This window comes from Micromys minutus (genome assembly GCF_963924665.1).
Source record: "Micromys minutus genome assembly, chromosome: 7".
NCBI lineage: Eukaryota > Metazoa > Chordata > Mammalia > Rodentia > Muridae > Micromys > Micromys minutus.
Genome location: NC_137976.1, coordinates 73,828,911 through 73,856,077, shown reverse-complemented (window position 1 = coordinate 73,856,077; position 27,167 = coordinate 73,828,911). Strand labels below are relative to the sequence as shown.

At 50.2% G+C, this 27,167-nt stretch overlaps 1 protein-coding gene across 3 annotated transcripts in view; it reads right to left on the bottom strand.

Annotated features, from left to right (window-relative positions):
- Nucleotides 1-208: 208 nt before the first annotated feature.
- TXNRD2 (thioredoxin reductase 2) overlaps nt 209-27,167 on the bottom strand; it is a 48,606-nt gene continuing 21,647 nt past the window's right edge. For all 3 annotated transcript variants that reach the window (XM_080919106.1, XM_080919108.1, XM_080919107.1), the window contains 10 exons: nt 25,177-25,196; nt 24,379-24,470; nt 22,849-23,023; nt 10,650-10,786; nt 7,120-7,215; nt 6,537-6,629; nt 4,530-4,601; nt 3,726-3,823; nt 1,403-1,609; nt 209-393 (listed from right to left, as the gene is read on the bottom strand). In XM_080919106.1, the coding sequence (XP_080775232.1) occupies nt 1,486-1,609; nt 3,726-3,823; nt 4,530-4,601; nt 6,537-6,629; nt 7,120-7,215; nt 10,650-10,786; nt 22,849-23,023; nt 24,379-24,470; nt 25,177-25,196 (907 nt within the window). In that variant the 3' untranslated portion in view covers nt 209-393; nt 1,403-1,485. The remainder of the gene's footprint in view (nt 394-1,402; nt 1,610-3,725; nt 3,824-4,529; nt 4,602-6,536; nt 6,630-7,119; nt 7,216-10,649; nt 10,787-22,848; nt 23,024-24,378; nt 24,471-25,176; nt 25,197-27,167) is intronic.

Sequence of the window (27,167 nt, the reverse complement as noted above, 5' to 3'; positions counted from 1 at the left end):
CAGGGACCAGAAGGGTCAGGTTAGGGCTGTTTTTTCCAGTGGCTGCTGGGAACTCTAAGACATAGCAGCTCCATATATTATGGTCTGGTGGTAGCAAACCCTGGTGGTAGAAGCTATCATCATGTGACACTGGGCAGTCCTGGGGATAGCATGTGCAGACACACTTTAGTAAAACACCCTCTTTATTAGCACTCCAGAAATGCCAGGGGTTCAAACCTGGGCAGCCCACATGGGGTTTCTGCGCAGGCCATCATCTGACGCTGGGAGCATTCCAGGGCTGGCCAGAGGATGCTGGGGTGTGGTCATCCCTGCAGGACACAGGCCATCTATTCAGATACATGGTGTTCCATCCACATCTTTCAGATCTCTGAGCGGCAGCAAGGCCTTCCAGTCCTGCCAATAATAGACAGGGGGTCAGCACAGGCCAACTCTCACATTGGCCTAGCCATGTTTACCCCAAACCACATGAGATCCTTGAGAGACTAAAAATAAACCCCTAAAGAGAGTCCACTCCACCCACCCCTAACCCAAACTAGGCAAAGAGACCACCGCAGTTACTACAAAAATATTTTGATAAAAACATAAAATGGGCTCTTAACAAACAAAACAAGACAAACAAACAAAAAAAATCCAACAACAAGATCCTGAAAGGAGTAATATTCTAGGAAGAGCTTCCCTAGGGCCCTTGGTGTCAGATGCAGCCCTGGCTTGGAGAAGCTGTGGTGGAGCAGGTGCATTCGCCCACACAGGCCGCTGTGAGAGATCCTGCTTGGATGCTCAGACCAGAGAGCATCTTGAGGGAAAGGACTTCCTGTAGCCTCCTCAGTTCCATCAAGGAGTCGTTACCAAGGGGCCCAGACCAAGAAGAGGTGACAAGCAAAAGAGACAACCAGGATGGGCTGTAACTTGCAGATCAAGAACTGGGGATTCTGGAGGATGCTGTCAGATGGAGATGTCACTGCAGGGGCAGGAGGCCCTTGCCAATTTCTTTTTCGTCAGAAAACTACAATGGCTGGCAATGCATTGTGACTTCTGGTGGCCCGCTTGGCCAGCCTGGCTGTGCAAGTATAGTAGAGCCATACATGTGGTGGCCATCAGCTATGCACAGGGCAGTATCTCCACCTTCTGGGCAAGAAGGAAATGAGCTGGCGCTTAGGCTCACTGCAGGGACAAATGACACACAGGGAACAGCAACCAATACAGATACTTAGAGCCCAGCCTCATGATACCACTGCGTGTGGAAAACATCTTCATGGCCCCCCTTTGGCCTTGTTTCTGGGCTACCAAGGCCTGACCAAGGAACTTACCTGTTCTAGATAGCTTCACCATGTACCTGACATCACGCCCAACATGGTGGCTCCCATGACGATAGCTACATAACTCTCTTCTCAGGCATGCTCACCTGGATCCAGGTGTCTGAGGAGCCTTGTTTTGGGCACATGGCACATTGTGTGTCCTTCGTTCAGCAGGGATGGTGACTTAACCTCAGCACCCAGTCACAGTAGGCTCCAGGCCAGAGCGCTTGGAGATGTGCAGCTTGACCACCTCCTCAGAGCAGGTGGGATGGATCCCTACTGTCTGCATCACCTGTGCATACGAAGCTCCACACCTGAACACATCGAGAGGGGAATGGTAAGTGGTGGGGGTGGGGGGTCTGTCCATGGCCTGGGAAAGTCTTGGAAGGTGTGATTTCCTTAGTGAGTCAGCATTATTGGGAAGTCTTAGAAGGTGTGATTTCCTTAGTGAGTCAGCATTATTGGGAAGTCTTAGAAGGTGTGATTTCCTTACTGAATCGGCACTAAGAACATCTACCCATGCCTATGCTGGACTGCCCACTGCCTCCCAGCAAACACCCACTGTCCATAGATACCAAGTTGCTACCCACCTCAGGCCCTCCTAGCCAACCTTTCCTTTGGTTGCTGTCCTGGCTGCCTGCTCTCCAGTCCTAACTGTCCCATCCTCAAGGTCTGCTCTGTCACTGATATGGCAGGAATCACCCAGCCCAGTCACTTTTGACTGCAGCCTGCACCCACCCAGCCAGCTCTGCTGCTCAGAAATTTATACATGGACATATGGCACCCAAGCACAAGGCCAGGAAGTTGGTTGTTCTGTGGATAGCATGCTGTCTACTCAGTAAGTGCATGAAGGGGGGTAATCTAGCCCAGCCCAGCCACGCCACTGGTCCTATGAGGACAGCCTCCACTGTCAGCCCATCTCTTGGCCACTGAGATCTAAGATCGGGCCTAGCTGCCAAAAATCTATAGATTAATGGCTGCAGTGGGCATTCCAGGAGGCTACATGCACACCTGCATTAGTGCACGTTCTTAGTGAGTACAACCTAGCTCTCTGGGAGGCACAGAGTTGAAACGTGCTAGTCCTGTGCAGTGCAGGGTTTGGTGGGTAAACGCCCCACTTAAGCAACAGGTGCACGCTCTTCAAATACAGCCAGGGGTTCCTAGTGGAGAGCTCCACTCCAACGCCTCCTGATCATGTCTGAAATATCGTATGAACACTCCAACAGCACACTCAAACCACTACTGTCTCCAGCAGACAGTGGAGAACCGGCATGCTGTACAGCCTCAGGGATTGCTCTGCCACAACCAAAACCATTCTCTGGCATTTTAACAACATGGCCGAATGAGTGAGGCTGACTCCAGGTCTCTCGGTGTATGAGGAAAGAGCTGCCCGGTGTGACTCTGTGTCTGAGTCTCTGGCTAAGGCTGTATGAGTTTTTGTTTGTTTTGTGTGTATTTATGTGGCACATACATGTGTTCACGGTTCTGTGGATAGAACCCTGGAGGAAACAGAGGTGAGCAGGAAAAGATGAACAGAAGAAGAGTGTGTGGATATCTGGGTCCCCAGTGGGCTAGGAGCATGTGTGGCCAAGAGCTGGCTTTGGGGATACGAGGTCTACGAACAGGGAAGAGAGGATTTCAACAGAGAAATAGCCAACATGTTAGGGGATTTGAGCCAGATCCCTAAGTGGGGCCACACCTCCCACAGGACAGCAAACCTCAGGCCTACCTGACCTACTAATGTGTTAGGGCAAAGGCGCTTCAAGTTCCAGATGAACCCATGTCTTTGGAATATACGGGACTTCGTTCCAAAGTAATCATTGTAAGGCCCATGAGACAGGTGTAGTGTCTCCTGAGCATTGTGCTAGAGCCTGTGTAGATGGCGTCACCATGGATGCAGATGTAGATGGTGGTAAGTAGAACATCACAAGACCAGCTGGGCCAGGCCGACCCCTGGGACGAATGAGCCAGGGTTGTCCCACGGCACATTCATTGTGCTGCATACAGAGTCACTACACAGACAATTCAGTTCCTGGAAGGATTTCTGAAAATCTTTTTTTATAATATTGATTTCCTTAACATGCAAAGAGCTCCTTATAATTTAGTAATTGTAGCACAAACACTAGAAAGAAATCCACAGAACACATAGACAATTCAAAGGAGATAGAAACAGAAATGAACAGTAGAAGGCTGGAGGAGGGAGGGCTGCAGCCATCCCAGCTTAGGACCTTTGGCTAGGGAAAGTGCCTCTCCTGCTGTGTTGACATGACAGAAGCAGGCTGAAGGACACCGGCTGCAGATATGTACAAACTCCCCTCCCCTGAAATGTGGACCCATCAGCTTCCACTACTATCAAAATAACTAACACAAACTGTCAAAACAGAGGGAAGCAGACACACTTCAAAATGGCCAGGATTTGACAGGACTTACTTGATCCCAAGAGCAAATCCTTGTGTGACTTCTCCAGCGTTGGGGCCAAGGAAGTGCAGGCCCAATACCAGTTGTGGGGGCTCCCTCATGCATACCATCTGAAAGCCACAGTGTTTTTGACTATCACTTAGCCTCAGAGGACCCACCCAACCAGAGGGACCTACTATGTCCCATCTCTGCAGCCCTCTGAGGTTTCCATTTGCAGTAGTATTTAAAGTCAATTTGACAGGACCTATGAGACACCTAGAAGACAAAATCTATGAGGAAGTGTCTACATTGGCTTGATTGTGGTGGACAGACTCACTGTAATTGGACAGCACCATTCCACTGGGTATCCATTTTAACTGTGGGCAGCCCCATTCCATAGGCTACCCATTATAACTGTGGGCAGCCCTGTTCCATAGTCTACCCATTTTAACTGTGGGCAGCCCTGTTCCATAGTCTACCCATTATAACTGTGGGCTAAACCACTCCATGCGTTACCTATTGTAACTGAGCAGCACCATGCCATGGGCTGGGATCCGGACTACATAAAAAAAAGAGAATATGAGCTAAGCACCAGCATCCAGCTCTTTGCTTCTTAACTGCAGATGCAAAGTGACCAGCTGTTTCAGCTCCTGCCATAATGCCTTCCTTTAAACTGTGAGCCACAGCAAACCCTGCCTTCCATAAGCTGCTTTTGCAGGTACTCAGTCACATGGGGAACGTGGCTAATATATGCTGTTCTGTCTTGTGGATATCAGAGCATTCTCCATGGTAGCTAGCTTTTCCCTTAGTCCCAGTGTGGCCCCTAAACATGCTCACCTTTATGTAGCACTGTGACGCATCCCGATCTGCCACCGTGAACTCTAGGGGTTTATAATATGCATGATAAACCTGAGAGACAAGAAACCAGCACTTGAATCAGTAGCCATGCCTAAGACAGGTCTATAATCTTTTTTTTAAAAGATTTATTTATTACATATAAATACACCATAGCTGTCTTCAGACACACCAGAAGAGGGCATCAAATCTCATTACAGATGGTTATGAGCCACCATGTGGTTGCTGGGAATTGAACTCGGGACCTCTGGAAGAGCAGCCAGTGCTCTTAACTGCTGAGCCATCTCTCCAGCTCAGTCTATAATCTTATAGCCCACAGAAAAAGTGCTGGGAAGGCAGCAGGGGTCCAAGGGCACTTGTGTGACCCAAGGGTTATAGTACAAAATGTGGAAACATCTCAGCTGGTTGTAGAGGGTATGTACCCACAGCCAGGTAGTCTGCAGATAGACCCTCTCCCACCAGACCTCAGACTCCACAATGAACACTTGAGGAGACTAGGCATCAGGCTGCTGAGGTGCCACTGCCATGATACAACACAGAGCCAGTGGTTTGAGCCATGGTACTGGGCATCCCCAAGTAGATGTTGGGTAGATCCAGGCCTCCCCAAGACCAATGCAGACTAGACAGGGAGACCTCAGGCATATTGCTGGTATAAGAATAGCTGTCCTAGAGCTGGAGAGATGGCTCAGCGGTTAAGAGCACAGACTGCTCTTCCAGAGGTCCTGAGTTCAATTCCCAGCAACCACCTGGTGACTCACAGCCATCTGAGATCTGATGCCCTCTTCTGGTGTTTCTGAAAATAGCTACAGCATACTCATATAAATATAATAAATAAGTGTATTCATGCAAGGAGAAATGGCTCTCACATAGCTGCCTGGCCTCCCCAACATGCACTGGTGCTGGCTTCGCCTGAGCTTCAGCTAAGAGGAGGGGCTGGGCAGGCCCCAGCTTCACTGGAGCTGTGGGACAAGGGCTTTCAGCACCCATGAAGGGCTTGACAGTGTGTTCAGGGCTGCAGCTCATATAAAAAATGAGCAGGGCCCCACATGTGCTACACAGCCATTATTAATTAATAGGGCTTCAGAGAATATTGTTCTAAGCAAGACAGAACTGAAGAAAAAACAAACAAGAATGTTTGGCCATTCAACATCATGAAACATAAAACATTATAAAATGCTATGAACACATGTCCCAGTGTACTTATGATGAATCTAACAAAAATAGCAAATAAAGTGCTGGGAAGGCAGGCCTGTCAGACCTGTCTCCATGATGGAGGGCCCTGGGTACATGGAGCGGGCAAACTCTCCAGCCTAGTGACCTGGGCCTCACAGCTGCAGTAGGAAGGCCCACACCAGTCTTCCTGCTTCTACCACGAGGCATCTTTCAAAGCTTCCAGCCACCTCAGCCTACTCTGGAGGTACCCCAGGAGCCACAGCCAGCCTGCTGCTGCAGATTCCCAAAATCATCCTGGCCCCACGAAAATCCTTTATCTTAGGGTCCAGTCAGAGTCCTTAGAGGCACCAGAAGAGCTTAGGAAGAGGACAGAATTTGGGCTGGGAGTCTGAGTGTCTTGCCCTTGGAAACCTCAGGAGAGTCCCAGGAAGGTGGAGGTACAGATAGGTAGAAATGGACCAGCAAGAAGGTGGAGGAGCCATTCAGGTTAAAGGAGACCCTCCCCCTAAGTCCCTGCATATGGAAGTAGACTGGGCACCAAATGTCCAAAGCTCTGGTGGTGATGCGAGGAACTTCAACAGTGTTAGTGTATACATGGTAGCTGGGGGCTGTAGGACCGCAGAGGAAGGCAGCAATTAGAGACCCAGGACACCAGTGCAGCAGGGAATATTCAGTGGGACCAGAGAAGCGAAGGTTGGCCACACACAAAAGCTGCCAGAGGCTTCCCTTGTTTCTGGAGCTGCTCTCCAAGACTCCTGTCCTGTGGGGGCCCTACACTATGCTCTGCCAAGAGCTCTGTGGAGGAGAGTCCCTTACCTCTACATGCTCTTGGCCATGGAGAGCCACAGCCTCCTCCTCGGACAGCCCCACACAGCCATACTCCAGTGGTGTAAAGACAGTTGTGGGAACCTGGAAAGTAGGTCTGGAATCAGATATGCCTTTTGTGCGTTGTCTCTCCCCCCTGCCACTCCCCCCACTTCCAAATTGAAATTGCATCTCCTGAGTGACATCTGAACAGTAATCTGAGGCCAGGGACCCAGCCACATGTGAGTACAGCAGGTGGCCACTCATTGACTACACACATCCCTTTCTCTAGAAGAGGGAAGGAGCTGCCAGGATAGCTCAGTGACACAGGCTTTACTCTGAACTCATCACAGTGATGTGCTGGTCCCATGAGAGAGCTCAAAATAGACCCTGCTCAGTCACCAATGGCTAGAGATCTGGTTCATATGCCTCTTGCTCATGGACATTCAGGTACTCACATTCACACACTCACACATCTGTGTGTGTGTATACACCCATACACATGCATGCGTGTACACATGTATATGCAGGCACACAGGTGCAAACGCCCCTTACCCCAGAACCATCTTGAACTGGGTCCTTTAGAGGAACTCACATTGCTGTAATCCATTAAGGTTGAGGATTTCCCAAAGAGCCGATGAGCCAGAAGCTTTCCTGCCTTGATAGCTGTGGGTGTCAGCTCAGGCCGCCCCTGAGGGAAGAACAACCTGTGCAGATACCACACCACCACCCACTGCTTTCCTAGCAGATAGCTCCCTGTTAAAGACCCACAACAGCATGCCACAGGCTTTGAAGACATGGTCATGTGCTGTGAGGCTGTGGACATTGCCACAAGCTATGCCGACCTTGAAAGTCTTCAGCAAGGATGAACTTCCCACAGTGACAATCCCAGGCCCTACGGATCTGCCTATCATCCCTTTCTCTAGAAAATGAACTGCTGGGTTTAGCCCCACTTGCTCCCTTGCACAGGCTTTTCTCTGAATAAGTCACACCGATGATCTCAGAGTGCTTGTCCCACGACAGAGCTCAAAAGAGATCCTGCCCATGGCCCCCAGTGACTCCAGGTGTGGTTCATATGGTTCTAAGTATGTCACATGCTCTTGACACACAGCTTGACAAGCATGTCATAGTCCATGACAAACCCCAAATCAGTGTCATTCCACAGGAGACCACTTTGTCTCAAGGCACACCTTGCCTTGGGTGTTCCTGCTTGCAGCAGCTCAGACACCCACTGCCAATCACCTCTGTAGCAGGAAATTCAGAGCTGTTTGGCATTCCAGAAATGAGTAGAGATCTACAGAGATAAACTACACTTCCAGCCAGTGCATTCCATCAAGCCTGAGTAACCAGGAAGCCTCCCCGCACAGCACACCTCACCCCACTAACACTCCCACAACTTCACCCTAGGTTCTGTAGCTGCCAGCCTCACCTGAATGTTGGGTATTAACCTCACTGCTTGCAATCATCTTTTAAACTCTGTATTGAATTTTTAAAATAAAGATGGCAACCCAGCACTGTGTGCTAAACTGTGACACTCTTCTGAGAGAGCACAGATGCTCTTTCAGGGTGCAGTGCTTACAAGATAGAGTTGAAGCCTACAGTTGACACTGATTTGAGATTTGTCATCGACTATGACATGCATGTCAAGCTGTGTGTCAGAAGCCCATGACAAGCTTGGAACCATATGAACCAGACCAACATCCAAACCAGCAACCACACTGCCCAGGTTCATGGCCTGAGCCTCTATTAGATGTGATGTGAAAAGCTAGAGAGGTAGCTCAGTGGTTAAGAGCACTGGTTGCTCTTTCAAAAGACCTGAGTTTCAGCATCCACATGACAGCTGTTTGTAACGTCAGTTCCAGGGCATCTGATGCCCCCTTCTGGCTTCCACATGCACTAGGCACACATTTGGTGCACAGATATGTGTGCAGGTGAAACACCCATACATTAAAAAAAAAAAAGTTCAGATAGTGAAACAACCAGGAAGAAGTAGGGCTGGGCAGGAAGCTCTGTGGTATTTTTCCTGCAGAACTCCTTGGACTGCTATCTCTGAGGCCTTGTACCTGGCAGCAGTGGGAGTAAAGGCGCCTCTTAGAGAGTCACATGTTCAAACGTGGGCCTGATGGTACCTTGTGTAGTGGCCATGGCTCTTATCTGAGCATTTTCATAGTTGTAGGGGACCCCTCTGGTACACACCAGAGAGTCTAAGAGCCATGCTAACCCAGCAGGAGTTCTACTGGGACTCAACCACTGGCTCCATCTCCCCAGAGTCCTCTCTACATTTCCCAAAATGAGTTCCAAAGGAACCAAGGCAGAGCAGCCATCTTCACATTCAGGAAGACACAGGTACCAGGCGCTCTTGCCTGGCCTGCTTTGCTTCCAACCAGAACCTTCAGTGACCCACCCCACAACCTCTCTGTAACAATGGCAATGAACAAACCATGACCTGGAAGTAGTTCCCGGCTTATGTCTCCTACCAGGATGCACCCCAGCCCCCATTATGCATGTTTCTGTGGTGTAACTAGTGGATCCATCTGGTAACTAGTGATGTCAGCACTCAGAGCACTCAAGGCAGGAACACACCGGGGCGAGTTAACAGAGGCCCCCACCAAAGGGGGAAAACCTGCTTAGAACTTGGAAGTTGAGTTTATTTGGAAATGGGACTTGTGTATAACATACAGGGTTTACATGTATCTTAAGTCTGATGAAGGACAATCTGTAGGAGACAAAGAAGGGCATAAAGCACCTGGAGGAGGCTGTCAGCAATGATGGCACAGAGCTCGGGTTCAAGGACCACCCAAGCCTAGCAAGAAGGAGGCAGGAAGTAACGACCAGGAGGTACTAAGGAGGACAGCCTGCCACACTCAGATTTAACCTCAGGCCTCTGAGAGTGAGTGCTCTACACTCCTGAGTTTGTGGTGGCATAAACTGCTTGTTACAGCAGCCCAAGGACAGAAACATACTTGTGGAAGATTTGGCAGGTCTCCGCACAACGACAAGAGGCCTGGGGACTCTGGGAGCATCCATCAGCATGTCTAAGCAGGGATCTCCTGAGTACCTTCCATGCACTGCATCAGGGTGGGTCAGTACATGATACTCATGAGGCTCTAAGGATGCAGAGACTTAGGACTGATGAAGTAGGAGGGGCCTGTGAAGGACAGGAATGATGGCTGGCTGTTTCCCAAGCCAGGGCCTCACCAGGGAAGTGCTGTGGACCATGATCTTCATGGAAGAGGGGGGCGCAGAGGGACACCAAGGAAGTGCCCATAGCCACAGGTCCAGTCAGTAGGGATGGGGTCCAGAGCCCCGATACCTTCCCACACTGAGCCTCTCACCCGAGAAGGAGCAGTGAGAGCCTAGTCAGCAGGAGCCTCGGGATCAGAGAGGGGCAGCAATGACAAGACCAGATGGCCTGGTCTGGGGCTGGTCACCTTTTGTGGCCATAAGACTTCTCTAAGGTCATGTTCAGAAACAGCTAACTACATTTTAAGAATTATTTTGTGGGGGCTGGAGAGATGGCTCAGTGGTACTGACTGCTCTTCCAAAGGTCCTGAGTTCGATTCCTAGCAACCACCTGGTGGCTCACATTCATTCACATTGGGATCTGATGCCCTCTTCTGGCGTGTAGGTATACATACTGATAGAGTGTTAATATACATAAAATAAATAAGTCGTTAAGAATTTATTCTGTGTATGGGTATTTTGCCTGCATGCATGTCTGTGCTCTACCCAAAAACGCAAGAGCATCAGATACCCTGGAACTGAAGTTACAGATGGTTACAGACTGCCGCGTGCTTGCAAGGGACCCAGGTCCCGTGGGAGAACAGCCAGTCCCCTTAATTGCTCAGCCATCACTGCAGCTCCCTCTTTTAAAGTGTCCCACCCTGAGCCTCCCAGAAAGGCAAAGTACCAGAAGGAACAGAGGTCGGTACTCAATCCTTCCCAGAATGCACCTGACTAGTCCCTAGAGTTGAATCCTATGATCAGTGCTCTGGGATTAGACACATTCCTGTGGACAGCAGAGCCTGCATCATGTTTATCTCAAGGCCCAGCTGAAACAGGTGAGAGCACAGAAATAGGAGCGGTTGGCCAGACAGACGGCGAGCATACAGACGGCGAGCATACCTCAGCAACATCTCCAATGGCATAGATGTGGGGCACAGAAGTGGCCTCCTGGGCATCCACAATAATCTTCTGATTCTCAGGGTTGGTATCAACACCAGCCTTCTCCAGATTCAAATTTCTGGTTTCTGGAACTCTCCCTTATGGAAAGATAGAGAAAATTGAAAGATTTGGGTTAGCAGTTTTGACATGGGTTAGTTTTATTTAAAATATTTCAACCAGATGTAGTGACATGCACACATGAAATCCTAGCTCTTGGAAGATAAGTTCAAGACCAGTCTAGGCTAAACAATCTATCTAAAAATATAAACAAACAAACAAACAAAACAACCAGGGCTGGCTGGATGTGGTGTCCGTGCCTTTTGTCCCAGCACTGGGAAGGCAGAGGCAGGCAGATCATAGAGAAACAAGGATGAGGATACAGGTCTGTGAGGAGACCAAACATACAGAAGTTCTAGTTTAAGTCCCTGTAAAATAAACAGATCAGTCAATCACTAAACCATCCAACAAACGTTTCTCAGAGCTGGCTTCTATGCCTGGCTTAGAATCCCAGCTATTCTGAGAGGCTGAGGCTTGAGGACAAGAGCACAAAGCTGGCCTAGACAACATAGTAAAACTCTCCCCTAAAGAGGAAAAAAAATGATCAGACTAGTCACTGAGACACTGACACACCTGAACGCAGAGGGGCAGGGTATTAGCTCAGTCACTGAGGGAGCTGCGACGGCCTCTGGTTCACACAGGAGATGTCCGTCAGTGCTCTTTGTGTAACTATGACAATGACTAACTATAGTTACCCAGAGAACCCTGCACCAATCAGTGAACTTTATAATCTGTGGGCACCATCCACGGAACCTTCCATGTACCCCCCAATCAGTGTACTTTATAATCTGTGGGCATCATCCACGGAACCTTCCATGTACCCCCCCCCCCCCCGACCAGTATCAGTGATTTCCGAGTCAGGAGAAGCCAGGCCTCCCTTGGAGGTGAAATGGCATTACAGGCATCTGTCTGTCTGTCTGTCTGTCTGTCTTTGCTGTGTTGTCCTCACACCAAGCCTGATTTGCTTGACTCCATGACGCTAGAACCACAGTCCCTTCCTGGGTCTCTTCTAAGGGACACTTAATACCTTACTGGGCAGACTCTAGTGGAGTGGGACCTCAGAGCTGTGTCTCTAGCCCACACTCAGGGCCTATAGGTCTTTTTACATGGAGACAGCATGCAGGGCCTGTAGTGTGGCCTCCAACATCCAACAGGTCCCAATCAACCTCAGCCACTTGTCTTCTTACTGTTTGCCCCTTGTCTACTTTCACAGGCTCACTTTCCACATTGACACACTCTATCATTCTTTTGTTTGCTGGTCTTGTTTTGTCTGTTGCAGTGCTGGATGAATCCAGGGCCTCACACATGTTGGGGAAGCTTCTACATCCACTAACTCTATTCTTCTGATTTAATGAGACTAGTTTGTATAGTATGTTATGTCTCACAGTACAGAGGAAAGTTGCTTCATAGCCAAGGGTGAGACACCAGGACTCTACAGGTGACCCAAAAGCAGAGACCTTCATAAATGAAGATACAAAGCCATCAGTGGGGAGGCACTGAAGACTTGGGGACTAGCGTGGATACTGGTACCTTCTCTGACCTCCTCAGAACCAGGTCCTGGACACCTTAACCTTCTCACTCCCCTCAAAGGCTACTTAAATATAACAGTATTCTGTGGCCCCTTCCTGTTTCCTTCCACGGAGCTGCCAGTATAACGTCTTCCCATGACAGGTTACCAGTTTTGGGCAGAGAGACCTGCCTTTCTTCTGTATCTCAGTATTCCCATTTGTAAAAGTGACCCAGGCTATATGCTTGAATTTTAGCACAAGCATCCCTGATGCTGATGACAAAGGAAGCTCCTGATGCTGAGGGGGCCTTAAGCAGGACACGCAAGTGTCCCTTTGTGAAGAAAGGATGCACTCACATACAAGTAAGCGCTCTCTCTCTCTCTCTCTCTCTCTCTCTCTCTCTCTCACACACACACACACACACACACACACACACACACACACACACACACGTTTGCTAAAGAAATCAATGAAAAGATTAAAAGCAGTGCCCTATAGAGTGGAGAGAGATCAGTGTGGTGACACATGGCCACCACAGTACTCAGACAAAACAGGCCAGTCTAGGCTGCAGAGTAGGTTCTAGGCCAGCCAAAGCTATACAGCAAGACCCTGTCTCAAAAAGGCAAAACAAACAAAAGAAAGAGAAGACATTAGGACAGAGGTGAAAATACTTGTCTAAACACATCCTTTGACATGCTTTGTTTGGTTGGTTTATACATAGTTTATATATTCAAAAGAGACACTAACAGGGAAAAATTCTAAAAACCATAAACAATTTTAAATAAACGAAGTAACAGGTTGTGAGAGCAGATGGTCGCTACGGTTCTCTCAGCATCCTCAGGGGACAGTTAGGGAGCCCCTTCCCAAACCAGGAATCCACAGCCCGCACACCCAGCCCTCCATGCACCTGGCCCATCTCTAAGTGACTCCAGAGACCCACTGTGAATGTGTTAGTAGCAAGCTGCTATCTGTCACTTGGGAACAGAAAGCACAGTGTGTATGAGTTCAGTTGGTGGAGTGTCTGCCTAGCATGGATGAAGTACTGGGTTCAATCCCGGCACCAGGATGCAGGTGATGGAAGCAGGAGAACAGAAGGACAAGGTTGTCCTTGGCTATACAGAAGTTTTAAGCCACTGTCTCAAAAATGGCAATAAACAAACTGTGGCAGAATACTTGTTTCACATGTACAAGGTTTCATTGCCAGCACTAATTAAAACATAAGTACCCTCAGTGAATCCAGAGCTGTGAAAACCCTCAATGCACAGGCCAATGGCTCAGACAGGAGATGTTCATGTTATCATGTGTGGATTCTCTCTTAACATGGAAGTTACACAGATATCTATGCACCATTCCAAGAGGACAGTTAACATCCTGTAATGTCAAATTTGTACAGGAAAGCAATGGTTTCTTCTCTTCCAAAATATGTGATTTTGACCACAAAAAGTCTAGAAGCACAAAGAGCCCCAAGTGGCCCTGGTTTCAGCCTGGGTGGTCTAAGGCCTCCTGACTACTGAAGGAGCCAGCCTGGGCTATCTAAGGCCTCCTGACTACTGAAGGAGCCAGCCTAGGCTATCTAAGGCCTCCTGACTACTGAAGGAGCCATCCTGGGCTATCTAAGGCCTCCTGACCACTGAGGGAGCCAGCCTGGGCTATCTAAGGCCTCCTGACCACTGAGGGAGCCAGGCTCCATCCAGCTTCAAGGACACAGCAAAGTATAACCAAAGAGTCCCCCAGAGAGGCAACATGTCTCAAAGGAAAGATATCACTGTCTGGGGTGACCCCAGGGAGGTAGCTGCCCTATATGTAGAAATTGTGGAGTATCTGGGTCTATATGGGCCTCATGTGAGCTAACTGGCTGGCACTTCCTCATGTGGTTCTTTACTGGGAGGACACTCTTATATTTCCCCAATGCCAAGGACTCTTGTGAAGTATTTGCTCCTTCCTATCTACCCTGCAAACCTCCTTCAGACAGGCTCCAAGTGCCACCTCCCACCAACAGACTGTCTATCTGCATGGACAGACTAAGCCCCGTGTCTCCAGAATTCACCAGCACAGCCTGCAGCATGTGCCCTGCAAGGAGCATGCTGACTGGAGCCAACAAGCAAATTCATGCCCTGCCCAGACCCTCAGAGTAGGCCTGTAACCCCTCACCAGGAGCCACTATGGCGCTGAATAAGTAAGGCTGGCAGCCAGGTCTACAGTGCACAGGTCTCAGCTCGCCCTCTCCTGCACACTCCTGTAGCTGTCCAGCACACTGCTCACAGCTGAAAGCAAGTGTGTTTTCAGACAGCGTGAACCACACCACGCTCACCCTCATCTTCAGCTTTTGGGTACAAAGCCCAGGACAGAGAAGGGACAGGCTTATTTCTCTTGGTGTCAGTGTATCTGTCCCCTCATGCTCTACACAGCTCTGGACCTTCAGGAAGGGTAACATGTGAGCTTCATCAAAGTTCAGCCACCAGGGGAGGTCCCCTTAGCCTTGAGTTCAGAATACTGTGGCCCCTGACAGGTGTATGTCCCCCAGAGTCAGACTATTTATGCCTCTCAGGAGCTCAAGACAATTCTCCACTGACAGAGGTGATCTGGCATCAAAGGCATAGTTCTCACAGTTCTTGGTATCTGGGACAAACCAGACTTGGGTCTGCAATGTTCAGGAAGTGGGTGGCGCCCACCTAAACATCTGGCAGATGAATCTTTAAGTCTCCAGCTGTTATGCTGGATGGGGAAGTCAAAACACAGAGACTCGGCTAAGCCTGGCTGCCTTCACTGGCTTGGGCCTGGCTCCAGCCTCCTGGCACTACTCAGCCACAGGAACTGGGTGTGGGCAGGCAGGCACCATGAGGATCAGCCTAGACTCAGGCAGTGGGAGGCCACATCAGAGGAAGAAGCTGGGCCTTTGGGTAGGCTGGATCACAGAGGAGGAGGTAAAGGCTCAGAAGGCTAGGGGCCTGTGGTTCAGCGCTCAAGCTCCTTCTCTAGGTGCTGGGTCCAGCTGCTGCACCGCCTCCTGATAATCGTGCTGGAGCTGGAGTGGCCAAGGGAAAACTGGGAGGCTGCTCTTGATGCTGGCCACACTAAATTCATGATCTCTCCTACACATATGTCCACCTGGTCCTGTGAGGTGGTAACTGGGGTAACTACTGCTCTCGCAGATGCCAAGGTCCTCATGGAAATAAATATAAGTAAATGAAGCTGAATGACAGATACATTCTGATTAATGTGTCACTGAGTTGTTTGTCATTGTGTGAGGAGCGAGTATTCTTATACAAACCTAGGTGCTCTAGACTACCTCACAGGAAGACCTGTATGGTGTATATGTGTCACCTTTTGTTCCTGTGCTACCACTGCACACAACACTCACCACCTGAATGCTACAGGCAAAAAAAAAAAAAAAAAAAAAAACTGTAGTGCAGCAGGTCTGTGCTTCTAAACAAGCTGATTTCCAAACACTGCCACAGCAGCACAACAGCCTCGGTGCCAATGTGTCACAGGAATTTTTTAGCACTGGGACAATCCTCCGGGAAGGCTGGGTGAGAGGCACTACACATACGTCTGAAAGTAGTGCCAGGAGAGGGGGAGGGGAGGAACTACTGGCCCTTCACGTCTACTGCAAAGCCAAGGTTTCTTAGGACATGTTGTGTGTATACATTTGGGAAGGACACACGCATGTAGGCCAAGTCTGCAATGTGAAGAATAAATGTCTGGCTGGCTGGGGAGAAACTCAGTGTGGCAGGTGGTTTGCTGCTGCTTCTAGAATGATAGAGGAAGGGAGGGAAGGGACAAGACAGGTAGCCATGGCTACACTGAAAAAGCTATTATCAGCACTGTGTGGGCCCAGAGACCAGAAGAAGCCATTCCTCACCAGACATGCTAATTGTGAAGCCATTCAATGAGGCTGAGACAAACTCTGAAGCCACGGCATAGACCACAGGAGCAGGGTAGGCTCTGTGACCTAGGACACTCAAGCTCTGCTCTCTCCCTTGTCATTCCCCTGCTGGCCCTGAGGGCCCACCAGAGTTGTAGGCACCTCCTCAGCTCAGGTCTGGAACCTAAGGAAAGAAAACCGGTGCCAGGTGGCAACCCAGCGGCCACCCCACGGGATGGGGCTTCCTGGCCTGTGGCAAGTGCTTGTCTGTTTGCTTTGTTTTTTCCTCTGGTCTTGGCACAGCCCCTCTCCTGCTGTTTTAATTTGCACTTCTCTGATTAATAAAACTGTTTTCTGCCTCCTATTTCTTAATAGCATTTCTTTTTTGAACTGCCAATCCCTGCCTTTGCCAATTTGTTGCCTTTCTTGCCTTTAAGAGCTTAACACGTAATCAATACATGATGCCCTGCCACTCCTGCTCAAGGAGAATGCTCAAATGCAGATTTCCTCCCCTGAGTAAATGCAGACCTAGACCCTGGGTTATCTGCTTCAGGAGCTCTGGCTGAGTCTTCTACACACACACACACACACACACACCTCCGGAACTCTGCCAGCATCCCTCCTTAATAGTTGACCCTACCCCAAGGAGTGGCTAGAGAGGGCTGCAGACCAAATGCTTAAGGCAGCCGTCGGTCTTTACTCTGCGGGCCAAAGGCTGTGCAGGTGGAAGGCCGCAGCAGCGCCCTGCGCCTCTCTGATCCACGCTAGTTAAACGAGCATGCCCTCCAATTTCATGCCTGCCTACAGCACATGTTCCCACCAGGGAAGGGCAATCCGTGAAATGAGGTGAGATTTAAGTACCAGCAGGAATAGGGAGGGCGAGTGAGGGGCTGTGGTCCAGACTGATGTGGCCACACCAGGTGGCACAGAGTTGGACAGAGAGGTATTCCCTGTGACCCTGAGATAGTCTGAGGGCCACAAGGGCCTGTGTGGAGAGCCTAGGCAACTGTCCATGAGGGCCCTGCTTGCCTGATCCATTGCGGCTGTGCGTTTTTTCACACTGATCTTTCTCCTTACATGTGTTCTCCATGAACACAGGTTCCTGGGTTCTTTTTGTAGGAAGGGTTTTATATAAACCATGCTGGTCTGCATCTCACTTTGTAGCTGGGGATGATCTTGAACTGATCCTCCTGCCTGCCTTCCCAGTGCTGGGATTACAGATATATGTGCCTGTTTATACCAGTTTCTATGAAGCCAAGAACTGAATCCAGGGGTTTATGCTTGACAGGCAAGCACTCTACCAACTAAGTTACATCCTAGCCTTTTACTCTTTTTTGGAGGGAGTATAATGTGGGTAGGGTCTTACTCTGTAGCTCAGGCTGGCCCCAAACTCTCATCTAGCTCACATTCCCCTTGGACTCATGGCAATCCTTCTGCCTCAAAGTGCAGGGTTTACAGGTAAGAGTCACCAGGTTGGCTCCCTTACTTGTTTAATCATTTACTTAGTTCCAGGAAAAGTAACCATTTACCTAGTGCAGCCCCTCCAGTGTGTTAAAAGTCTACTTCTGAATCCCCCTCTCTCATCTCTTTATCCTTCTCTTTTTTTTTAATGAATTGTTTATTTATTATATGTAAGTACACTGCAGCTGTCTTCAGACACACCAGAAGAGGGCATCAGATCCCATTACAGATGGTTGTGAGCCACCATGTGGCTGCTGGGATTTGAACTCAGGACCTCTGAAGAGCAGTCAGTGCTCTAACCACTGAGCCATCTCTCCAGCCCTTCTCCGTTTCTATCGTAGCCCTGACTCAGTACAGCTCAGGCCCACCTACAGCTGTGAGGGCCCACACGGGGGAGACTCCAGGCCAGGCTGTATGCATGTTCTGCCCCTCTTCAGAGCCTTAGCTTAGCTCCCCGTCCTGGGGCAAGCCACCCTTAAAACCCCCAGGCAGTCTAAAGCTGCCCCTTCCCTTTGGCTGGGCTTGGATCATTCCTGGAGATCAATGTCCTGCTTTGAGGAGCTTGGTTCTGTTTTCCTCCTGCCCCTTCTCCTGATGCCTGGCACTCGGTGCCGGGGAGGGCTTGTGCGGCTATGGCTGTGGTGTGGTCGTGCAATCTGCATAGTCCAGACTACACAGCTCAACCCCAAGCACTGGGTGTCCCCACACAGCTTCCCTGGGCCCTGCCTCCCTGGTTGTGGTCCAAGTGCACAAGTGCGGATGATCTCTATGTAGCCTGTGCATGGCATCTGCTGAGAGGCCTGGCTCCAATACCTAATAGTCAGGGCTGTATGTCCGCCCTCACACAACTGCCGGGACTCAGACGAGGAACTTATTCATGAAGATGATGATGCTGGCAAAGACAAGATGCTAGGTTGTGAAGAAGCCTGAGGAGGAGGAACTTCTTAGTGGCCGGGGTAAGAATCGGCCGAGCTCCCACCGGGAGTCAGCTTCCACTCTGCCAGAGGAGGCAGGTTCCTCAGAAAGGAGCGCGGCTGTCTCCGGCTCTTATGAAAAGAGCGACTATGTAGGTGAACGGCCCTGTTCCACAGGCTGGGAAGGAGTCCTGTGCCGCAGCCTCCTTCTCCTCCATCCGGGGCAGGGACAGAAAACTGTCTGGAAGTGCTCTGGAAGCACAGGTCAGTCTTAGCTCTGTTCCTCAGAGGCTCCACATGCCTTCCTTAAAACCACATCAGCTTCAGAGAAGGCAGATGCGGGGGGGGGGGGGGGGGGGGGGGGGGAGCTGTCCCAGGCCAGCTCCCCAGACAGCACGGATTCAGGCCACAACTGGTTAACTCCGGCTAGGCAACGCTGTAGATCCCGCCGCCTGCACGGTGCAGGCTGACTGTCCTCACTCAGCGCTGTAATCGGCACATCTGCAGACAGGAAATCCTCCTTGCTGAGGTTCCCAGTCTATTATCTGAGACACCTGGTGTGGGCGGGTGATTCAGAGACAAACAATGAGGGGGCCCGGCACAGCAATTAACCGCTTTAACTGCTAATGTGTTTAATCCACCACTGCAGATCAAGGCTGTGTGGAGGAAAAGGCTGCCTGTCCCTCTTGGCTTCAAGAGTGCAGCACCGCTTTGCCAGGACTGCAACCTCACATTCTCACCAACTACGGAACACTGGCCGGGTCAGGCGTGAGGTGCTGGGGCTTTCTGTCCGTGGATGTCATGTGAAGCTGGAAGGGCATCCATCCCTTTTATTAAGTGTCCCTCAAAATTCAGCTTGATGGGAAAGCATCAGCTGCTTGCTTGGACGGAAAGCACAATCTACAGAGATACCAGCCACGCAGAACCCCCACCCCACCTCCCAGAGTGCATCATCTTACAGCAAGCAGAAATAATGCTTCGTTAGGGGCATATCAGTACAAGCAGCAAAAAACATTCCCAGTTGTTCAAATGGGAAGTGGTTCCTGAATGTTTACAAAACCTGGCTCAGATGGGGGTGGTGAAGTCAGCACATGCCCGAGCGCCAGCCCCACCACCCAGAAGGCGTGCCAGAAACCACTGCCGCCACTGCCACAGCCCTGGGGAAGAAGGGTCAGAGGCCAAGGACTTGGAAAAGCTTCTACCCACAGCATCAATCACCCCTGCAGCCTGTCTGGGGGATACTCCTTTAGAACATACAAAAAGTAGAACAGATTCCCAGCAGGGGAGGGACAGAGGCTCTGCCTGATGGGAACCCCCTGGAAGCCAGGGGCCCAGGCTTTGCAAAGGCACAGACTCCACTCCACAACCTGTAGCTGTCCAGCAGCATCTGGCCAAACGGTCCAACAACAAGACAAGGGGTGGGCGGTGAATCACTGGTGAGTCCAGGACTTTGGAGACTGAAGCAGGAAGACTGCAAGTTTGAGGCTAGCTTGGGCTACACTTTGAGTTCGAATCAGCCTGGACTATGTGTATGTAGAGAGGCCCTGTCTCAAAAACTAAATCAATAAGCAAACGGACAAAGACAAGACAGGTTCTGCGCGCCCTCAGGGAGGAGAACACTGGCGTGGGGCAAGCGCAAAGCTGTCTCCTTGCTGACTGCAAAGGTCTAACATAGCCAGGCAGTGGTGGTGCACTCTTCTACACACTTAATTCCAGCACTCGGGAGGCAGAGGCAGGAGGATCTCTGTGAGTTCCAGGACAGCCAAGGATACACGGAGAAACCCTATCTCAAAAAAAAAAAAAAAGCCAAACAAACAAACAAATAAACAAAAGAAGGGGGGGCTGGAGAGATGGCTCAGTGGTTAGAGCACTGAATGCTCTTCTAGAGGTCCTGAGTTCAATTCCCAGCAACCACATGGTGGCTCACAACCATCTGTAATGGGATCCGATGCCCTCTTCTGGTGTGTCTGAAGACAGCTACAGTGTACCCATATACATAAAAATAAATAAATCTTAAAAAAGAAATTAAATTAAAAAAACATAAAACAGAGGCTTAAGATAAACCAGACACTTTAAGGCCTAAGGTGTCACCGAATCTTTTGTACTGTTCATAATGAATTTCTTTAAAATTAATTTTTACAAGGTTTCACTGTGTAGCCCTGATAGTCCTGGAACTTAGTGTATAGAGCAGGCTGGCCTCAGACTCACGCAGACCTGGCTGGCCCTGTCTTCCTAGTGCAGCACTGAAGCCTGGCCCTCATTTTTATTTCTGTGCATTTAAACAACTCGGGAAGAAGTTAATCCGGAAGCATATTGCTCTGTGATACAGCCCTGTTCCTTAGGAAGGCCCAGTCTGGGACACACTGTGTCCCGAACAACCCCCGGCACACAGAGACGGAGCCAAAAGAAGCATCTGACGCTGATAGTTCTTAGCCCTGGCTCACATGGAGCAGACCCTAAAGACCCAGATATTCTGGGACAAAGCAGTGAGGTCAGTTTCTTTTGTTCCAGGCATTCCCTGTGACAGTGTGCAAGTTCGTGAGGAAGCTAGGAAAACAAAAAGCCCAGACTAGAATGTACTCACTCACACTGGGGCAGGCAGGGATGTTCACATGGAAATGCGTCCTGCGAATGTTACCCTCACCAATGAGGATGCTCCATGGGGACCCTATTCACCGTAGCCACGGTGCCCTGGTCTGCCAGCATGCCTGGGACAGGAATGGAATCTTACATCTCTGTTCTCCCCCACTGATCTCTGGTTGAGCCTCCACAACCTTCACCACTAGACCCAGGTCCTGGAGGCATTACCTTTAGCTACCCCCTCCTTCTCCCTAGTGGGGTCCATCTAGGGAGGCCATATATCCTGTAATTTCAGTGATGACTAAGTATACAGCCTCACCTGCTAGGCCTTTACAGGAGCTGGTGTGAAGCTCTGGGCCTGGGGCACGCTAGGCAAGCCCCTGTTAAAGAACCACATCCTCTGGCCTGTATCAGTACAGCTAGCCTGTGGACACCTGTGTTTACTACAATATCGCTGACAGTAACCAAAAGGTGAAAGCAGCCTGCATGTCCATCAGCAGCTGGATTGATAAACAAAACTGTTCATCCTTGAAGAGGAAGGAAATTATGACACATGGTAGCACATGGATAAACCTCGAGGATATTACAATAAGTGACTCAGGCCAGGAACAAAAAGATAACTTCTGTAACAGTCCACTTATGAGTTCCTAGAGTCATGAAATTAAGATAGAAAGTGGAGTGGTGGGCCTGGGAAGGAGGAAGCTAGGGAACCGTAAGTAATGGGCTTCAGAGTAGGGCAATGCTCTGCAAACAGATGGTGCTGGCGGCTGCACAGCAGTGTGAATGCCCTTAGTGTCACTGAGCTAGACACAAGTAATTAAAGTAGCACGTTTTATATTATGCATGAGCACAATTTCTGAAACTTAAAAATATGTCACCATGTGTTCCTATGAAAACAGGTGTGTGTATAGGTATGTATGCATGCATGTGTGCAGATGTGTGTGTGTGTGTGTGTGTGCAGGTATGCAAGCATGTGTGTGCATATGTGTGAAGGCCAGATGTTAGTCCTCAGGTGTTAGTCCTCACGGACTGTCCACCTTGTCCTTTTGAAGCATAACTGGAGCTCCCTGAACAGCCTAGGGATCCACCTGCTTCTGCCTCCCCAGATCTGGAATTACAAGTAGGTTCCACCAAATGTTTGGGTTCTTAAACTCATGCTTAAGCAGGAATCCCTGTACCAACTAATAGTCTCTGCATCTCTTACATATCATCTTTATGAGAAAAACAGCTGGTTTAAGACAGATGTGGTGGTACACACCTATAATCCCAGTACTTGGGAAGCAGAGACAGGAAGATCAGGAGTTCAAGTTCAACTTTGGGTACATATGGAGTGTGAGGTTATCTTGGGCTATGTGAGACACTGCCTCAAAGTGAACAAACAAAAAACAGCTTGAATTTACAATGTTAATAAAGCAAACATCCAATTCATTAAAGATAAATCTCTAAGCTTGATACATAAACCTTATAAAAAATCTGTGAAGGACTGTGGAAGGCCTCACACACCTTTGCTAAATGATGGCACCAAAAATCTCTTCTATGATTTGCATTTCCAGAATACCATATGACAATGGATAAAGAAACAGCAGGACGTGTGTCTGGGACAGCCAGGTGTGGACAGTGTACCCATCAGCTTCCACAGTGGCCTGTCTGCTTAGGACCAGCAGAACAGAGGATCCAAGAGTTGAAAGGAAGGAAGGTGAAGAAGACCCTTCTAACAAGGAAATATGGTTTCCTTGAGCTACAGACAGTGTGCGTGTGGCTCGCCGCATCCTTACCTATGGCCCACAGGACAGTGTCAAAGGTGCCTATATCCTCCTTGCCAGATGCATGATCCACCCAAGTGACCTGCAGTTGGTTAGTTGGGAGTTTTCTGATGAGGGAGGGAACACAGCCTTTCAGGAACCGGGTGCCATGAGACTCCATGTGCTCTGTGACCAACGATGACATTTGCTGCAAAGCACAGAGATACCACAAGGACTACGTCACTATGGCAACAGGCACTGAGAGGCCCTAACCTCCGCCTTGCTCTCAGTGCCCACTACCCCCACCTCTGGGTTCCCTTGCAAGGCAGAGGCGCCCTCAGCGTCCCCCTGGTCCCAGGCCCAGACCCTGAGAGCACTGTGAGGATGAATTCAGCCTTCAACCTCCTCTCTGGGTCATGGGACCCAGATCTCATGGGATCCAGCCCCAGTTCCTTCCACTCCCCACCCAGTCCCCACCAACGGTCATCAACACACATTCACTGCCATCAGGAAGCTGGACTAGGGGTGGCCTGGGGTAGACAGTGTGTTTGTGTGTGTGTGTTTGGGGGCTGTCGAAAGGGCCCAGGCTGGGGGTTGGCAAAGGTCAACACCTCCTTGCCCAGGGCCCCATGCCTAGCTGCAGCTGTGGCCAATTCCCAGGCCAAGAGCAGACACGACACAGCTTCTTAAAGGGCATAAGCATCACCATTTGAGTCCTGTGACATCTGCCTACGCAAGGTGGTTCATGCTGGACTACTTGTAGGAAGAGCCCTTTATATCAGGGACCACATCTCAATTTGTCCAAACAAAGGCCCTGGCTCCTTAACTGCCGAGCACTCTGCATGCCAGCAGATGCCTGACACAGGTATCTACAAGGATCTACGGGGCTGTTTGGTGCCCAGTGCGTGTATTACCAGTGTCCTGAGCCTCTTCTCTCTAGGCCCCTTTACATCTGCACCCTGTCGGTTGCTAACATATCCCCTGGCAGCAGGATACTCAAAGACTCTCCAGATGTTGTGTCCCTGTAGAGGGGCTTGGTGCATACACCCTCAGCTATGGGGGAACAGCTTTAGGATGAAGCCATACGCTCAGCTACATGAGATGGAAAAACATTTTTGGGGGACAGGGTGATGGGGTCAGGGGTCATGAGACCACAAGTCCAGTTCATTCTATCTTCAAGTGACTTTCTAGGCTTCTGTAACCAGAGTTTAACATGAATGGGGACTGAACTCTCTTTGGTAGAGAATATCTGACATCTCAGTGACGGTGATAACCTCAAATTTAGATTTTAATTAATGGCTTATTGTTTGGGGGCTAGGGCTTGAAATGCTGCTCAGTCTGGCTTCCATTCTTGGACTCAGATGATCTTTCTGCCTCAGTCTCTCACGTGCCAGGAGTATAGGCTGCTGCTGAGATACTTGACTTTTAAGGAATTTTTTTCTGAGGAGTTAGGTCTCTCCCAAAGGCCTTAACTGCAACTGCTTGGTGGCAGGGTAAGGCAGCCATTAGGAGTATGGTCTCACGGGAGTACTGCCCAGGTGGGAGCAGGGCTCCGGGCACTACCTGGTCGAAGCCTCGGAGCGGGATGCTGCGCATCATGACAGTGGTATCCAGTCCGATCCCAGTGAGGAAGCCAGCACACTCGAGGGCCACATCTTCAGCAGCAGGCTAAGGCGTGCTAGCTGACAGAGTGAGCAGGGGCCCTGCTCTAACAGCCCAGGGTCCAGTGCTGCTGCTAAGCACCTGAAGAGGCCTCTGAGATTCCCTAACCCCAGGTCTCGAGTGCACAAAGCTCCCGCTCTGCCAACAGCACCCACAGGCTAGGGAGGTTCATGTCTCCCTGGAGCTTCCACGCGGCTCTAGTGTTTCACCTCCGCCTCCAGGAGAAGGGGTGGGATTCAGTGGAAAGTTGCTGGCCAGACCCAGGGAGAATGTGGGTAGAGCACTGCCTGTGGCCTGTGCTCCTATGCTCAGCCTGAGACTCCAGTTGGGGCTTTCATCTTCCCTCCCACATCCTGTCCTGACCCCGAGCCCTTCAGAGTTCCCCTCTTGACCCTTCCTGATCTGACTGCTTCTCCCTCAGGAGTGAGGTCAGATCAGGGCTGCTCCCCAGGGAGATGCTTAGCACAGCCTTCCTGAGGCCTTGCAGCCCTCTCCAGCTGCCCCAGCCGGCTCAGTGTGAGGCTCAGGAAGCGGTAGCCTTCAAAGGTCAACCTCAAATAGTTCCCTGGGCTCAAACCCCTCCTAACAGGTCTGGCTGAGTCCCCACACAGGAAAACAAAGTATCTTCTGGGAGGGAGAATGGGAAAGGGGCTAAGCATCCTTCCTGAAGATGGCCATCTGCACTTTGGCAAAGGATACAACTGGCTCCAACCACCAACCTGCAGAGAAAACCAGCAGAGAGCACGCTAAGTGAGTACCAGCAAGGCTCCACCAAGGCAAAGATGAGCCCTGTAGCCTTCCTACCAGATACTCATAAGCCATTGTGAGTAGAAGTAGGCCATTCACACCGGTGATACTGAGCTACAGAACCCACTTCCCAACAGCTACAGCTATAAAATACAACACAACAAACAGTGCAACTGAACCAGCAAATTGCCTGGTGCTGAAGGGTGCGTGGTCAGTGTTACAACACCTGGCTTGGGAAAAGTTGAGGCAACTCCAGGCCCCAGGAGACATGCTGAGAGATGTCCCTCAGAAGCACAAGGTTTCTTTCTGACCACAGGTGAGTCCTGTCTTAGGCTCCTCAGAACCACTTGAGTCAGGATGGAAGCAGGGATGACCCAGGACACCAAGGGGGACAGGGATAGTGGCTTATGAGAAGCAGAAGCTATGACAAGGGCCCATGACTGTGTGCACAACCTCACAACACCTAGGCCCGGGGCCAAGAGATCATTCCCCTGCCTCCCTGCCAGAGCCAGGACATGACACTGTGACCCACAGGAAACAGTCATTTTAATGTTCTCTTGTGGCTGGTTCCACACTCCACACACACACACACACACACACACACACACACACACACATACACACATATGCATTCACACATATGTGCACATATGTACACACACACAGGAAAATGCAAACACGAAAAGTTCTTTGCATGCACATACACACTCTAAACACACTGGCACTGACATGCAGTCACACATGCCTGTCCACATCCTCTCAAATGCACATCCATGCAAACACACAGGCACATATGTGCACACTCATGCAAAAGGACTGAGGAAAAGAGGATTCCCAGCAGGGCGGCTGCACGTGGGTGGGCTCGTCAGATCACCCCTGCAGTCTTTGAACAAGAGCAGGTGATGTAAGGACGGATAAGCCTGATGTCAGTACTAATCCTGGCAAGTACTAATGATATAATTCCATTTCAAAAAGCGGCGGATCCCTTGGAATACTTGTGCAGGTGCCCTGCGGGAACCATCTGGCATGCGGCTCTGCACAGGAGCTGGGGACAGAAGCACACTTACTGGCCGAGTACAAGATGGCCCCAGCTGGTCATATAACCCACTCAGCATGTAGAGTATGAGCAGGGATCCTGGGATCCCCAGCCGGCCAGGCCCCTGAAAACTCCCTCTGCACACACCCACCCAGATGCAGTGTCTCCAGGAGAGAGGCTTTCCAAAGTATACAGCCTAACACTTGGTCCCAGCCACTTAAGATATGAAACTATGAGTTACTGAGCTGCAAACAAAATTGAACTGCTTTGATCATCCTGTCTCACCTGTAGGATGAATGGTAAGAAAGTCTGGGAGCATCCAACAAGCAGTACCTCTTCTCTCAGTCCCTTAGCAGTACGCAGCCCCTACCTCCCAACAAACTATGGAGACCCCAGCCCAGTGGGGCAACATCAGTGTAGCCCTCCTGTTGATGACTGGGTCTCTCTATTTATCTCAAGCTCCCTTCAGACTCTCCCAAGCCAGCTGTATCACCCAACCCCCACTTCCAGACCCTCCTACCACACTGCTGAGCATGAAGCAAGCAGTCTCCTGGATCTGATTCTTCTGTTTCTGCAGCCCATGTGTGCCTCCCAGCCTCCCACAAAGCAGGCTGGGTGTAGGAGATGGGCGGGCGGGCAGCCAGGGGTCACCATCTGCTCCAGCAGTGCCCCATGAGCACTGTGGACCTCCTTCTGAGGTGGCCCCATAACAGAAGGTAGGGCACCATTTCCCAGGTGCTCCCAGCCTTCAGGCCACCGAGTCCAAACTGCCAACTCCAGAGCACACACAGGAAAGATAAGACCCACAGGCAGGCACATTCCTGGGGGTGGGGGCGTCTTGAGAGTGTGCACTGAGATCTCTACAGAAGCTCACATCTTGCTGGAATGGACAGTGACCTTGGGCCAT